Source organism: Leptidea sinapis, chromosome 18 (assembly GCF_905404315.1).
Source record: "Leptidea sinapis chromosome 18, ilLepSina1.1, whole genome shotgun sequence".
NCBI classification, from domain to species: Eukaryota; Metazoa; Arthropoda; class Insecta; order Lepidoptera; family Pieridae; genus Leptidea; species Leptidea sinapis.
In genome coordinates, this window is record NC_066282.1 from 1,699,852 (window position 1) to 1,717,542 (window position 17,691).

At 36.3% G+C, this 17,691-nt stretch overlaps 1 protein-coding gene across 1 annotated transcript; it reads left to right on the forward strand.

Annotated features, from left to right (window-relative positions):
• LOC126969656 (uncharacterized) lies at window positions 1–899 on the forward strand. The gene is made up of 2 exons (XM_050815225.1): window positions 1–94; window positions 447–899. Exons 1-2 carry the CDS (start codon window positions 1–3, stop codon window positions 575–577), a joined length of 225 nt encoding a protein of 74 aa, XP_050671182.1. The 3' UTR covers window positions 578–899.
• Window positions 900–17,691: the final 16,792 nt, after the last annotated feature.

A 17,691-nucleotide genomic window follows, 5' to 3' on the forward strand; every position in this document is an offset into this window, starting at 1 on the left:
ATGCAAGCAAATGTTGGGCCGACAAGTCCACCCACTACGGGCCGCTCCGATATTCCGCCCGTGAACAGATCGATGTCGTCCACGTGTCTACAATATCAGAATAATATTTACTGACGCAATGGCTTGCATTAAAAATTTATCTCTGACTATTCAGAGATAAATTATGTGCCATTTTTTATGCATCTATATGCATAAAAAATGGCACACGGAGTCTATCTTATAAGTGGCCAACGACAATTCGTTCTGTTCAACAGTACGTGCCTATTTTCAAAGAAGCATTTACAATAATTATCTATAACGAAAGCAGCAATCGTCTGGTATCTCAAGTTGATTCTCAACAGTACAGTAGCAGTTTTTATAGACTACCATATCTACCGCAAACATTTGTGAATATACACCTCAGTAAGAATATTAAATAAAGGAAAACTCCAGAACGAACCTGTAAACAGCCTTTAACTTCCGAGCAACTCTGGCTGGCATAACCCTCATCAAGTCATCAAACTCCTTTATAGCAGACAGCCCACATGGTTCCCTCCAGGATGTGTACGGAGGTACGCCGTGGTCCCTTCCCCTCTGAATGTTAATAGCTGCGAGATCCATCCCGAAATCAAAATGGGGAGTTTGGAACAAATGATTCGTTAGTTCTTCTGTGATAAATTCGTCACGATTCTGTATGGGCTGGTTCACCATCCCCAACAGGAGACGATCCACGGCACCCATGCTCCAGATATTAGAGGGATTTGTCAATTCAGCGTGGAGCGATACATCTGATGGAAAAATAAATGAATGAACGTAATCTATGTTATATATGTACGTCAGCTTTCAAGGGGCCCTTTTCCACTATTTTTTTTTTTTGAGCTATTAAACCACTATTTATTACTGTTGAGTTACCCGATATTATGATACCATACTTAATTATAGATTCCACGTAAGTGTAGTTTTCTTTATTCTTCTTATTGCAAAAACAAATATATTAAGGCGTTTGCATAATGATTAAACGTGAGTTTTCCAATTACAATTATTATGCCTAAGAATTTGGTATTTTCAACCTAATCCATTTTAATATCATTGTATGTTATGTTTGTAAGTGCTGGGTAAATGGTACTATAATTATTAAATTGTATAAGTTTTATTTTATTATAATAATATTTAAATTATTACTTTCTAACCATTCGCCGACTATAATGATTTCATAATTTATGACCGAAACGTATGGTCTTCTTGAATTTGTGTCAGCGATAATTATTCTAATGTCATCAGCATATAATACACACTTATTTTCTGTAATATTTGGTAGGTCGTCGATATGTAGTAATAATAATAATGGTCCAAGTACACTGCCCTGAGGTACCCTGGCTTTATTTTATTCTAATTTGATTAATACGTTCGCTACTATTAGTTTTGGCATTATATATGCATTTCTTATGAAGTTTACTATATTGCTTGTAATTTTATTTATATTTAATCTTATAAGTATTGTTTCTGTTTATGTAATACTGATGCATTACCTATTGGAATTTATATCGTTGTTTGCAATTTTGTCTGATTAACGAGGTATTTTACTTTCTTAATGCCTTGGTTGGTACATTTCAACTTTACAACAAATTTATGACATCATCAAATGTTTCTGTTTGGACAAAACTTAATTCGTCGGGCATGGTGTTCAATAATAATCATTTTTAGTTAGTAAGTTACACTATGCTCTGTTTGTGGATCTAAAGCCAAGCCTTTTTGTCAAGCTCTGTAAGAACTTACTATTTGCCATGGGCCTATGGAAGTGGTCGAAGCGAAGCATGGAAGACTGCACCAAGCTGTGACCAAAGCGGAAGGCCGCGGCACCGAAGCTGCTGGCAGGGCTCGGATTTGTCTTGGGGTTGTACCCGCGGTAGTAGCCTTTCGTCTGTGGCTCCAGCTCGAATAGACGCATTACTTCTGAACCTGAGGGAAGTAAACATATTATAATAAATAATAATATATACAGTAAATTTTTATCATATATTCTGGCTTAAGTAGTCTAATATATTAAAACAAGAATAACTAAGAAAGTTTATCTAACTAATGTTATAGTAAACCTAAATAATGGCTTTAGAGTTCAACTCGTATCTACTGATAGAGAATGTGTAACAAAATTAGGTACTTGCTTTTTAAAATATCCAAATAAATAAATGAAGTATTAATACATCACCGTTAAACGCGCGAATATAGATGAATACAGTTTTATTTTTTTTTACATAGTAGGCTGTAAAATTGTAATAGCAAGCTGACTACAATTGCCGTAGTTCTCTGTTTTCTTGTTCGCAAAACGATCAGTAAATTAGTCAATCTCTCACCCAGCACAATCGGCAGGAACTCTTTGTAAGTGATGTGCTGTATCATGGCGCCCACGATCTTGCGTGTCTCCTGGTAGATCTTCTCGTCACTCCAGTGCGGGTTCAAGTGGGACAGTTCTGTCGCCATCCTGCGGAAAACAAATGAAATAAACCTAATGCGATTTGTAGTTATAAGATGATCTATGTTGAGTTTCTTGCACGTTACGCCGAACCGCATTAACATTGTAAGAATGTCGAGTTAAATAGCAGGTATATCAACTGTATAATATCATTCAACAAACAACATCTGTTTATAATTCAAATAGCGATATGTTTGTGTCGCTAAGGTTATCAAAAGTGCAGTGATATTTATAAATTTTAATCATAATCTCATAAATTTTCTAACATAAAAGGGAGACGAACATAGATGGAGTAACATCTTCAACGTGGATCCCGTTGTATACGGACGGCACGGGAAAGAAATGTTTGGAAAGATTTAGGAGAGGCCTTACTACTTTTAAATTTTAATAAAATACATGAAGTAGTTACATGATCGACTTAACGTAATTATTATGTATTAAATGAGTAAGTTTCGCATGCAAAGTGTTATTAATATATTTAAAAGAAATCTTCCCTTTTAGATTTAGATTATATTCATCTCCGTTTCCTATACATTGTAGGTGATCTGCCGTTGTTTACCTGTTATGTTGCCTCAGCCATATGATATGCGCCGCAACCAGTCCGGGATGCTCGTTGACTCTGCCGTCTCCAGACTTGAAGCAGTCGGTGGAGACGGCGCCGCCTCTGCAGAGCTCGTCTTTCTGGTCGGTCGGGAGAAGAGGGCGGCGCTGTTGGACGCGCCCGTACTGTAACATGCCTATGGAAAGCATACGAGTATGAGAGTCAAGTGGGAATAATAAGACGAGGACAGTTAATGTTAAGTGACCTTCGACCGCGTTGGCTCTCTTACGAGCTCGAGGAAGGATGATGACTATACGACCCAGAAATAATTTTTGGTTTTAGTTAAAAATCATGTACCTACTCAAAAGTATCTAATTTCGTACCATTCCTGAACAGCCTCAGTTTATCAGACTGCCTGGCCGAGCTAGCATACAAAGGCGAAGCGTCGATGTACGCGGAAACCTGGTTGATCTGCTCTCGCCACCCGATCCTGCAGTCTTCCTGCGGCGCCGGAGATGACCTGATGAAATCCAGGCACCGCACGCCGCGCGGTCCATAGAACGGATCATTGATGGGCACAGCGATAGGCAGGCATTCTGGATGCTGTGGGGAATGGACAGCTAATAAAAATATTTGGGTGTGGACAGCTAATAAAAGTATTTGATTAATATAAACTTTTTGTTTACATCGCAAATATAATAATATAATATTGACACAGTCTTACACAAATTATCTTGCCCCAAACTGGGCATAGCCTGTAAAATGGGTGCAAGATAACGATATATTCAAATTCATCATATAAATGATTGCACCTACCGGGATCCGAACCCGGGACTTCTAGCTCAGTATGCAGGGTATGAAATAAAAATAAAGCATATGAAACATATTATGTTATACACAAACCTTTGTCGTTATATAGTTTTGCTTCTGTGAAGATTTTTTTTATATTTTATAGAGAATTACTTTAAGTTCCAAAGTAAAAAGTATCTACTCAAATGTGTATAGAAAGCTTACCAAAAACTCCGGAGGTATGAAATCCCTTCCACCGTCCTTGCAGCATCTAGGCACAGATCCGTTGAACCCTCTGGACTGCGAAGATGAAACAATATCGTGATCCACAAACTGGCCCCACTGCATTAGCAAATGAGTAATCCCAGGGTTCTCCAGGTTTTGATCCTCGTGCACCAGAGCGCTTACTTCTCTAGCCGATGGAAGCAGGGATCCAAAGACAGACCGTCGTGGGGCTTGGATGCCGTCGGAGTAGAAGGGAGGCTGGAACCGTTGCACCGGCGTCATGGTGGAGCCCCATTTGGGTCGGTTTAGGTTATTGCACGTACCATCATGAGTTCGGTATCTGGAAAAAATTGACATATTTGTGATTTCTCTTTATTTAGTGAAGGTATTGACCAAACTAACAACATTAAGGAGGGTGAGAAAAAAGGGGAGCAATTACCAGTGGGAGGCCCCTTTTTACAGGAAGCCGGCTAGATTATGGGTACCACAACGGCGCCTATTTCTGCCTTGAAGTAGTAATGTGTAAACATTACTGTGTTTCGGTCTGAAGGGCGCCGTAGCTAGTGAAATTACTGGGCAAATTAGACTTTACATCTTATGTCTCAAGGTGACGAGCGCAATTGTAGTGCCGCTCAGAACTTTTGGGTACTAACACTGCATTGTAATGGGTAGGGCGTATCAATTACCATCAGCTGAACGTCCTGCTCGTCTTGGCCCTTATTTTTATTCAATAAAATAAGAACTGGTGGTAAAGTATACCACCATTTTTTGGACGTAATTTTTTTATGATACAGCATTAAAAATACCTACAACCCTAAATTTTCAACCCTCTACGATCAACCCCTATTTTTGTATCATTATTTTTATATTATTCTGTTCCATCCACAAATCCGCTATAGGGTTGCAAGACGGCAATGAACCAATTCTTACAATAATTGTAGTACGATAAATTTGGTAGGTCTGAGAATCGGTTGCATCTACTTTTTACACCCCAAAATTTTTTTTATTACTTTATATAGCAATACAACGTTTGCTGGGTCATCTAGTAATTTATAAATATACTAGCTGACCCAGCAAACGTTGTATTGCCCATATTAAAATCGCGATACAAATCCTCTACGATAAACGTAACTGTTGATAGTAAATGGATGAAAATTTGAAGTTGCATGTATTTTTTAATGCTGACTCATACTCAAACAAATTAAAAAAAAATTTCAAAAAAATTAAAAAAAAAAATCCCTTAACATTTAGGGGGATGAAAAATAGATGTTGTCCGATTCTCAGACCTACCCAATATGTACTCAAAATTTCATGAGAATCGGTCAAGCCGTTTCGGAGGAGTTCAAAGTTTTACACCATGACACGAGAATTTAATATATTAGATTAGTAACTTAAACTTTAATATGAAGCATAACATATCATAGAGTTTCCATCAAGACGAACATCCACCAACCACGAGTAGCGCCCGGTCACGAGCATGACCGCCTCCCTCGACCATATATTAGGGAAGGACCCGCCACACGACGCTGCCACAAGCAATGGAATGTAAGCGAGCCTGGCGAAGCTTATAATACCTTTTGGAAGCAGGTGGACACTTGGGTGGTCCACGCAGCGGACACTGCTCCAGCAGCGGAGACTGGCGCAACGCGCTGGCTGTTCGCTTCTCCTGTTCCACTCTACTCTCCAACACATCGCTGATTCTGGAACAATGAATGTAGTTTCAATACTCACACTACACAACCAGAAGTATTAAACTAGGTTCAGAAAACCCGTGTACATATATAGTTAATGTGACGATTCGCCTAAAAATAGAACTAGAAATGTAACTCCAATATATAATTTAACTATACCTAATATGTAGTGTGTATGTTCACCTAAAACTCAACAACCGTTAGCCCAATTGAAATGAAACTGTCACACTATGACCACTGCGACAAACATAGTTACGTTAGTACCAGATATGTGGCTCTGGTGGCTGTGATTTTATCTTTTGAACCTTATATATATATATGCGGTATTGTATATTATGGTATTGTATATATGCGGTAGCTTTGGAACACATTTTTTAGTGGAGCACTAGGTCCCCGACAATTCGAGCAGTAGGTACTGCGTGCGCCAGACCAGAAATGACAGCAATACTCCATGTGTGGCCGGACCTGTGCTTTGTACAGTGCAGCGCTAGAATGTGAGCCGGCTTGAAGTATTGCCGTGCTCTATATAAATATAGCACGACAATACTTCAAGCACCCAGTTTCTTCGAAGCCAATTTGGGCTTTGCTATCCAGATGACCGCGGAATTGGCAGTCGCTCGAGATTTCGAGACCTAGTATTCCGGCTGTTATGTTGCCGAAGAGCGGTGATACGACACTTGTATTTTTTATGGTAAACGCGCAAAATTGAGTCTAATGGGGGTTAAACTGGATAATGTTCATTTTACCCATTTACCATCGCTTTTCAAGAGAGGTCTCGATAGTAAGACCCAAGTTTCTTCCGGAACTGGTCAACGATTTTTCGAGAGAGACCTGCATGGCCAGTGTATACGGCATCTCTAGTACTTCAGTAATGTCATCAGCATAGCAATGTATATTGGAGACGGCCAACAAATCATTGATATTTATAACTATCAATTCTGGAAATGTTATCAGGCTACATGCTAAAAAGCTGAAACTGAGCTGGTCTCGTCCCTTATTTTCATTAAAAAAAAAATAGAACTCTTCTCATTCAGTTTCCACAATTTCGTTAATTTTACTAAACTTAACGATTTCTTAAGTTTTGGAGGAGAAAATTGCCGAAAACGAAATTCTGATTGAGTTTAACTCATGATTTTTAGACGGAGCGGCGGCCGTCCTTATTGCACAGATGAAAATGTCTGCAGTCAATAAATACATTTTTTAAAATTCTCTCTTCTAATGAATTAATAAATCGTAATTAGTAAAAACCTAATGAAATCGTATTAAAATTCGCATTTCAATAGATGACTGACTCTACATATTTGACTCTAGTAAATTCGCAAAATTTAATTATCATACATTGATATAACAAGATGCGAGACAAACTCACTATTAAATTTATTCATGTCGTTTTAATTATATAATGTATATTAATACGAAATTGTACGAAGCGAAACAATCTAATTAATTCTAAATATTGACGTAATTAGATATAATTATTACATTAGAATTTAGATAAACAAATTACCATCAATATATGACTTTTGTCGACTTTCTGTGTTATGTAACACATCATAGTTGGGTGTTATATTTGCTAATTACGACACTTGCACAGAGTAAGCAGATTGCGTCACTTTCCATATTTGGGCGCCACATTCGATCTAACTTTCCTTCTGTAGGTAAATGGATAGTAAACATGTCTTTACAAACTAATAAAAATAACATTATTTTGTCATTCATAAACGCTTTAAAGTAAGTTTTGAATGTCTGTTTCAAAAATAACTTCATTTGAATAGCGTTTATCGTTAAAGAAAGAGAATATATTATTATAAAGTAGAAAATTATATTATAATTGGTGTTTTAATACTATTATTAGAACCTTTTTTTACGTTGCGTCCTTATAGATGACAGTGAAAATCCCTGTCAAAATCCGCCCAACCATTACGCCAAGATTAATCAGAACAAACATATGAATAAACATTGATTTTCAAGTATATATTATGACCATTCTTATTATGCATTTAATAAAAAGCTGTCATTTTGACAACACACACAAAAACCTAGTCTAGCTATATAAAATGAAAGAAAAAAAAGTTGTATTGCAAATAACATTAATTATTACTTTGACAATTTTAATACATTATTATAAAACAATTTAAAATATAAAAATATTATTCGAAGTGGTCTCCATTGGCCTCAACGTTTAAAGGACTGTGTGCAATACAGTCCTTTAAACGTTGAGGCCAGTTATCAATAGATTTCCATGGGAAAATTCTTCACTGCCTATCGTACCGATTGTTTTAGTGACTCCAAATTATCATGGCGTTCGAGCAAGCCGTACTCTCTAAAACGTACTTACGTTGCGTCCTTATAGATGACCGTGAAAATCCCTGTCAAAATCCGCCCAACCATTACGCCAAGATTAATCAGAACAAACATATGAATAAACATTGATTTTCAAGTATATATTATGACCATTCTTATTATGCATTTAATAAAAAGCTGTCATTTTGACAACACACACAAAAACCTAGTCTAGCTATATAAAATGAAAGAAAAAAAAGTTGTATTGCAAATAACATTAATTATTACTTTGACAATTTTAATAAATTATTATAAAACAATTTAAAATATAAAAATATTATTCGAAGTGGTCTCCATTGGACTGTATTGCATACAGTCCTTTAAACGTTGAGGCCAGTTATCAATAGATTTCCATGGGAAAATTCTTCACTGCCTATCGTACCGATTGTTTTAGTGACTCCAAATTATCATGGCGTTCGAGCAAGCCGTACTCTCTAAAACTGACCATAAATCATATTCCAGCAGATTAAGATGGGGACTAGACGACGGCCAGTCTCAGCTCTCCGAAACACTCGTTTCCAACCAAGAGTAGGACCATTCTTGGCTATTCAACATGGTGTTGTTAATGGGCTTCACTACCTTCTCAAGAATGGTATCTTGATACACTTGTGCCGATGTTTTGATACCTTTTTCACAAAAGAATTTCTCAGTCACTCCTACATAGCTAATACCCAACCAAACCATCACTGAAGTCGGATAGTGCCCACGTTGCACTCTGTCAACTAATTTGGAAGCTTTCTTAGAGCTTTGAGCATAAATACGGTTATTTCGTTTGTTAAACTGTTGAACAATTGCATAAATTTTCTCATCCGTACACAATTTTTTCTTTGACCTCCCTTCGCGTACCGCTTCAGTAGTTGTTTCGATTTTACAACTCTATTTTTTTTAAATTATCAGTTAAGAAATGACTTATGCGTACTAACACTATGTGGACGGCCAGATCTTTTTCTGTCACAAACAGAGGAGGTCTCATTGTACCTATTAATAAACATTTTACTAATTCCAGGCATATGGAGAGTTTTAAAAATTGCATTTGGCTCCATACCTACTTTGTGTAATGCAATCACAGCGATTCGGTATCAACAGATTGATACATTTCCGATATTAAAATGGAGTGGGGATTGTACAATGTATTGGCGCCAAAAAGAGAAAACTCAACGAACAATCATATAAAAATGACAGATTCCAAATTCAAATGTAATATTTTGTTTATTTTTAATTGTAACAGTATTTATGGCCAGACAAAGCTATGTATACTCCATTATTAGTGTACTTCTTAGTAATAATTTAGTATAGATAGCATTGTAAAATAGTGCATTTACACTAGGTACTTAAGTTGTGTATATTTTTTTATTAATTTTTAACCTACTTGTGTGTCACTTTTAAGTTAGTTACACAAAACAAATCATGAAATTGATAAATTCAATTTCTGTTCAGTTTGTTTTCACCGAAATCTACACATACATTCCGCTCTTCCAACAAAATGATGAATTGGAACAAATATCTTCAAATTGTTTTCCGTAACTTCGAGAAATCAGGAAATAATAAAACTATTGAGTGTTAATATGACATTAGGTTCATTCAAATCAAACTATTAGTAATATGTTCATAATGTAAAACCACAGAATACAGAAAAACAATGTGCAACCGTGTGCTTGACCCGTTCTGAAAGTGAAATTACTTTCGCCGGCAGATTACACCGACTCGCGGCGCCAACTGCGTGCTGTTGCGTCTTCATAAAGGAAAAAAGTAATAGTTTAAAAGACACGCCTTATAAAGCAGAAAATTATTATTATATATTTACTATATTAATTCATGTTTTAGGATTAAAAGCAGTATTGTATGTGTCGGTGTTTTTTTAATTAACCTTTGATGCGAGTAACAAAAATACAACTTACAACAGGTAATTTTATGCGCTATCGCACAAAAATTTACATTTTATATTACATACAAAATTAAACCCTTCAGAACTATTACAATTATTTTACATTAAAAAGTTTATCTCTCAGAAAAATCAACTTTTATCTATAATTTCAACGATTGTCTTACGAATTTTCGATCAGGCCACGTGTCCTGACGCAAGACTAACATTTTATACCCGTCGGAAGAAAAGTACTCAACGCCGCAAAAGAAGTTTTCACTTCGAAAACATTAGTAAGTTAAAATTTATGTGTGTAAATAATTTCAAAGATGTTTGGCGATATAATTTGGATTTTTTCCACGCATTCTCGACTAATATTGACGAATTTACTAACAATTAATAATTCTTTTTTTTTTGTTCAAAATATTCAAGAAACAAACTACTAAACAATTTAAGTCATCCTCATGAAACTTAAGTGTTTATGTGAGGAAAATGTTCTAAAAGAACAAAAATACTACATTAATTTTATTTCGACTACCTGCTGAGAGATTAAAATATCTTGTATATTTTATGAAACTATAGAATTAAATTACTTATTTGTGTTTACAAAAATCCTCTTTAGCAATTTTCTAAAAGATTTTAACGACTTAGCTTAATTTAATATTAAAATTAATAAATTCTTACCATAATCCACGCTCCATCTTAAAATACTGTCGGTTAAAATCCAATAAAAGTCAAGTCAAAGTTGTGTCAAAGTAATACGTAATTTATCACAGTCACAGTAAATGTTTGTCATAAACGCATCAAAGTCAAACAGTCATAGTTGACCGTAAAGTCAGTCATAGTTCAGTCTCGGATTTGACTAGATAGCGCAGAATTTCCCGCGCTTTCGCACGTGACACCGCCATGACAGGCGCGCAGTACTGCGAGCGCGGGAAACCACTATTGCGTTCATATAGTGCCACTTCCTCTGCCTCTTTCGTAAGCGTTGACAAATAACGAGATTTGCAGCTCGTGGAACCAATTAATTTTCAATGAATAGATGCTCCCTTGATATTTCATTGATTGTTTTTTGTTCTAAATCCATCCGAGGATAATTGTAATTTTGTAATTTATAATTTCCGTTTCTAATTATTTTCGTATGGTCAATTTACTTCAGTAGTGTTTAATTTTGCTTCTGTTTATTCGCTAAAGTTTACAGTTTAAATAATATTGAGGCTTTTTTATGAGTAATAATTACGATACTAGCAAGAGGTTCACTTGATGGTAGGTGATACAATCTGCCAATTACAACGCCGCTCATGATTATTTATTGAACTCAATATCTGAGTGGTATATCGCTATTGCGCTCGTCACTTTGAGAAAAGACGTTAAGTGTCATTAGCCCAGTAACTTAAGCTACAGCGCCTTCCAGAGTGAAACACGGTAATGATTGACCATTTCTGTTTCATGACAGTAAAAAGCTCTGCTGTGGTACCCACGTAACCAGCTTCCTCCCATCAGCATGTTTTTTTTTATGTAAGAGGAGGACATTGGATCGTTCGGGTCATCTGATGTTAAGTGATCACCGCCGCCCACATTTTCTTGCAACACCAGAGGAAACACAGCATTAAATTAATTAAAAAATGGTTGCTTTAAAACAAATTTTGTGTTCAATATGGTTTTTGAAATTAATTTATTGAACGATTATGGAATAGCCTTATAGCCCTATTTCAAGAATTGTTTAAATCATTTAATAGAAACAGAGGACGCAATAATTGTTATGATTGTCAGATGCTCAAAGCCTCTCAGGATTGGCAAAGCAAACAAAACAAGAAGTTGAAAGACGCTCGAGTGGTCACGGAATTTACGAAATTATTAACATTATTACAATATTAGAATGGTTTCATTGGCAATTGTCTTTGCTTGAGTTACAAAGTTGCTTAATCAATTGAAAAATTGAAGGACGCAGCGCAGCTCGAATTGTCGGGGATCCAGTGCTCTGTGAACGGCTGGAGTACTTGGCGTTGCTTCATTGTGTGTCTACCGCAACTATCATGGGGAGTGATTCGAAGAGCCGTTTGACCTGATTCCTGCCGCCAAGTTACATAAAAAAAAGTAGTATGCATTTCATTCTGTAGATTTGAGAAAGGCGGTTCGTTGTTCATACGACGTTGCATCCAATATACAAAAACAAAGTAATACTTATATCTATATTAATATTATCAACTAAATGAAAACGACCAAAACATAAATAATTATCGTAAAGGCATAAAGTTTAAGGGTTTGTTTATGAATAAAAAAAAATACAAAATTCCTTGTTCTATTCATGACTTGTTGTAAAGTTAATATTCAACGGTAGTTAAGCGCAGTATCCGGTATCCAAATCATCATCTACAAAATGAACCAATGACACAACTGTTTTCCATAAAGTTCAATTTATATTGATTTACGTAAACGTAATTGGTTGGCAACACTACAGGAGCGACAGACGTAATACTTACTGGTAATATTTGCAGTGGATGACGAATATTATGAAATTTGTTTATTGTTTTCTATTGTCATGCCAACAGACATAACCACAAATAAATCCAAGTTATAGTTATATCAGAACTAACTTTAATAATTTTATTGAAGATAGAGAAAGAATATTCTGGTACTTTACTGGCCAATTAATTAGTTATAATTTAATGTTTTGTTTATCCCATAATATAACGTTTATATGTGTTTGAAATAATTATGTACTCGATACCAAAGCCAAAGTAAAACTCAAGTTTACCGAAGATGAGAAGACACAGAACAGAGGTTAAGATTGATAAAGTTTTGTAAAGTTAAATATTAGATATGTACTTAAGGAGGGTCGATTGTAGAGTCTAAGCCCGATAGTTTTGTTAGAGGGCGAAGTTACGAACTACTTATAAAAATATTTCTACCACTAACTAAAAGTAATGTGTTAACATTACTGTGTTTCGGTCTGAAGGGAGCCGTAGCTAGTGAAATTACTGGGAAATTGAGACTTAACATCTTATGTCTCAAGGTGTCGAGCGCAATTGAAGTGCCGCTCAGAATTTTTGAGTTTTTCAAGAATCCTGAGCGGCACTGCATTGTAAGGCAAGGGCAAGGCGTATCAATTACAATTAGATGAACGACCTGCTCGTCTCGTCCCTTATTTTCATAAAAAAAATCTGCAATATTCTGAAAACGACGACCTAAAAACTAACTGATTATGAAAAGAAGAGGAAAACTAATGGTATAAATATAATAAGTATAATCTTATTTTCATTCTCCAACGGGAATATAAATTGCTGAGGTGTTAGCTAGTTGGGTACCACAGAAGCTCTATCTGCTACCAAACAGTCAGAAAGGATGTGAACATATTATCGGCGGTTATGATATGAATTTTGGATATTCAACATTTCTAAGCTGTTGAAGAATGTTAAAAAATATTAAAAACTAATGCTCAACTTCAAAGTATACTTGTGTGTGTATATAATACTCGTACATTCAGCCATTGTCACATAAATGTCATTCATATTGACCGAAAAATGAAATGTACAAAAATTCTATTGAGTTGTCTCAGGTGTTGTTCAAAAATCCAGGCTTAAGGCAAAATTGTTCAAATATTATATAATCTGCAACAATCCGCAAAAAGTAAAAGAGTGTGAAAACACAGACTAGGAATATAGTAAGAATTGAATTAGAGGAAGACAGTTACGGCAACCATTTTGAATTTTTGATGCTGAAATTGTGCCGCAGATAATCTTGATCATATATATATATATATAATTTAATTTATTGTCATTAAGAATTATTACTTGCTAAATAAATAATTAATAAAATAACATGGTCATGCATCTCTCTATTTCGGGAGCCAAAAAAGAGTGGTCACACAAACTAGATTGTGTTCTTAATCATGAGAGAGCATTGCTTTCTCTTTCGCATTGATCATAAGGATCTTAAGATGAACTTCATTTAGTAGTAATTCAAAGACTCATGGGGATCTTTTTTTTTTAATATGATAATAAGGTACAAGACAAGCAGGACGTTCAGCTGATGTTAATTGATACGCCCTGCCCATTACAATGCTGTGCCGCTCACGATTCTTAAAAAACTCAAAAATTCTGAGCGGCACTACATTTGCGCTTGTCACCTTGAGACATAAGATGTTAAGTCTCATTTGCCCAGTAATTTCACTAGCTACGGCGCCCTTCAGAGAGAAACACAGAAATGTTTATACAATACTGCTTCACGGCAGAAATAGGCACCGTTGTGGTACCCATAAATAGCCGGCATCCTGTGCAAAGGAGCCTCCTAATGGTATGATCTTTATTTGGTTGGTCATCATTTGGATGCAGAATAACAAAGACTGTCACGAACTCAAATAGTAGAAGTAAATTATATGTAAATTTTTATAAGATAAAAACAGCCACAACAATCATAATATGATCAACAATTACCATATATTTATCCACAATTACCATATATTTATCCACAATTACCATATATTTCACGGCAGTTAGCCCCAACTTTCGATTGTCTACGTCACTGAAGAACATGTGAACGCACGATGCACGCATGTACAAAGTTTACTGACCTTAACATACGGCCACACATAACCTTCATTTTCTCCTCATGAAAAGAAATTTACTTCTTATTTAATGAGAGGCTTCAATAAAGAAATTTAAAACAAAATCCAATACAGTTAAAATAAATAATTTAAGGTCGTGGATGTTGGATATGAGTAAAAGTGACGGGATGAGTAAGACTTCACACGATGGTAAAAAACCCAAAATTCAGAACGGCATGGTAATTTTCGCCCGTCATTTGGATACATAAGATGTTAAATCGTATAAGACTCATCTTGACTCCTATCAACCGCAGTCCCCCTGAAAAATTGCCAGGAGCACGTCAAAGGTCACGAAACATCGAGTTAATTAAACAAAATATATTGAAAAAAACTTTTACGTAAATACCTTATGTAAAAGGTGCAGTTACAATTTTTTTATGACGATAAGGGACGAGACGAGCATTAGGTTCAGGTGGTGCCGCTCAGGATTCTAGAAAAACCCAAAAATTCTGAGTGGCACTATAATTGCGCTCGTCACCTTGAGACATAAGATGTCAAGTCTCATTTGCCCAATAATTTCACTAGGTACGGCGCCCTTCAGACCGAAACACAGCAATGCTAATACATTACTGCTTCACGGCTAAAATAGGCGCTGTTTTTACACGAATTTGAATCCTTAAAAAACTTCTTTATTTAAATGTTTTATAAGTCCAGTAAATTCACAACAACATAGATAAAGGCCCCGCTGTGATATACACTTAGTCAGCCCTTGGAAGAAGCTCCTTTCCCTGTTGAAAACGTACTTTACTATGTCTGGCTTGGTTTTATGGTCTTAGATTCCATGTGAATGGATAAATTTTCTTTAATCTAATATGCAGAAACCAAAACAGCGTCGACACTCGATAGAGCAATAGTTACCCAGTGCGTATGTTCGTTCGCCCTCTTCCATATAAAAATCAGAAAATACTGAAATGAAGGTTGGGAATTCTAACTATAAGGGCTGCTCCCTGTCGATTTACCATACTGAACAAGACTGGTCTCTGCACTCCTCTAAAAGAAAAAGGCTTTAATACAAAACCAAGATTGCTTTCTAATACATAAATCACATCCCACGAGAAAACCTGTTGCGTGGGTGTGGACAGTGGCCACTGAATGCAATGATATGTCTAAACTAAAATACATATAAATCTGAAGAACACATATTATGTGATTAGGCTCTTAACGAAGCGAAAACTAAACTTAAGATTCTCGTCGTAACTTTCTACTTAGTACTTTTTATTTCGTCTAGATTTGCGTCTCCTTTCACTATTCATTAAAGACTATTTATAAGGGGTTTTAAAGACAATTTGTTTTGGAAAACTGAAACTGGAGTTTAAGATACTTAAATAAATCCTTACCAAACTGAATATTGTATCACTTATTGAAATAATCTACCAAAGATCTGGAATTTAAGGCTTGTTTGTATTTTGTGTATCACTCTGTTAAAGAAGGTTTCTACAATTTATTTCCCAAATAATGGCTAGAGAAAGGTCAAAACGGGGTGAAATCGGGATCATACTGAACAGGGCACCAAGTGGTCCAAGTCCAGGGCTTGTATACAGAGATAATACTTCTTGATGTCACTTTTTACACGCTTTTTATTGGCTTCACCTGTATGTATAATTGTTTGTAACCAACTCATTTGGGCGCCATTTTGACCCACTTTAAACGGCCAGATTTCGTTCAGACTTCGTAGATTTATCGAGGACCGATGACAATACAACATTCAATTTACATAATATTTTTTATTTACAAAAGCAAGAGATATTTATCCGAGAAATAAAGGGTGTCCAGCGGAAAATTTTGTTTTTTAAACTTAAATAAAAAACATATTATTAAACTCAAAATATTTATTATATTTTTAAAACAAAGCACGTTTCTGCGGATTTTATTTTTTAAAAATAATGTCCTCCAAGTGACGTCCATTTCGCGTAACACACTCTTGTAAGCGAACCCTCATATTGGCGAATACGCGCGAACACAGTGCTTGGGGGATTGCATCAATTTCACGCCGGATATTTTCTTGTAGGGCAGATATGGTGCGGGGATTATTACAGTAAACTTTGGACTTGAGGTATCCCCACAAGAAAAAATCACAGGGCGTCAAGTCAGGCGATCGTGGTGGCCAGGCTATGTCTCCGTACTTGCTTATTAATTTTCCAGGGAAAATGTCCCTTAACTTCGACATGGACACCCTGGAAGTGTGCGGGGTTGCCCCATCTTGCTGGAAATGTGTCCTATTGTTGCGTCCTGGAAAAACTTGCAATTGCGGCACTAAAAACTCATCAATCATGCGGCAGTATACAGAGGTATCCACAGTTTCCCCCTGATTAAAAAAATACGGTCCGATTATTCCTTGAGCTGAGATGGCGCACCATACTGTGGTTTTCGGGCAGTGCAAACTTTTCTGATGACGTTCTCTTGGGTTGTTGGGATTCCAGTAACGCATATTTTGCTTGTTTACGTAACCCCCGATGTGAAAATGTGCCTCATCGCTGAACAATATGTTTCCAAGTGTTCTGGGGGTTCGAAATCGTTGCAAAGCCGTTCTGGCGTACCTTTCTCTTGAAACATAATCGTTCTCATTCAATTTTTGGACAATTTGCATTTTATAGGGATGAAGCTTTAGTTTTTTTTTCAAAATCGTATGCACAGTTGACTTCTTAATGCCTGTAGAGGCGGCAATCTTTCTTACTGATTTCCTTGGATTTCTAAGAATTTCTTGACGCACCTGTGCCACTCGTTCTGGTGTTGCTGCCGACGTAGACGGTCCTGGTGGCGGCCTATTGATCATTGTCCCTTCTTCTCGAAATCTTTGCACCCACGTTCTGATAAGCTGCGTACTCGGACCATCGCTTAATCGCCGAATGTTGTAATGCAAACAAAAAGCACGACGCGCTCGAATAGGCGAATTGCCGTTCAACAAATATTGTTCCACCGCATACGCGCGGTGCGCGCCCGACCAATGACTCATGGCGACTGACAAATCCGCAGAAACGTCGCTTCTAACGTCACCCCCTCCGCAGCCCTAACCCCGCTAACAAATGAGTAAAGTTTATTTAAAGTTGAAAAATTCCCGCTGGACACCCTTTACAAGAAACGGTGACAGACTGGTGATTGCACACAAATATCATAATGCATCCTACGGAAAATGTAGCTATGTCATGTGTATAAAAATATTTAATAAACTCCCTCCAAGCTTACGCG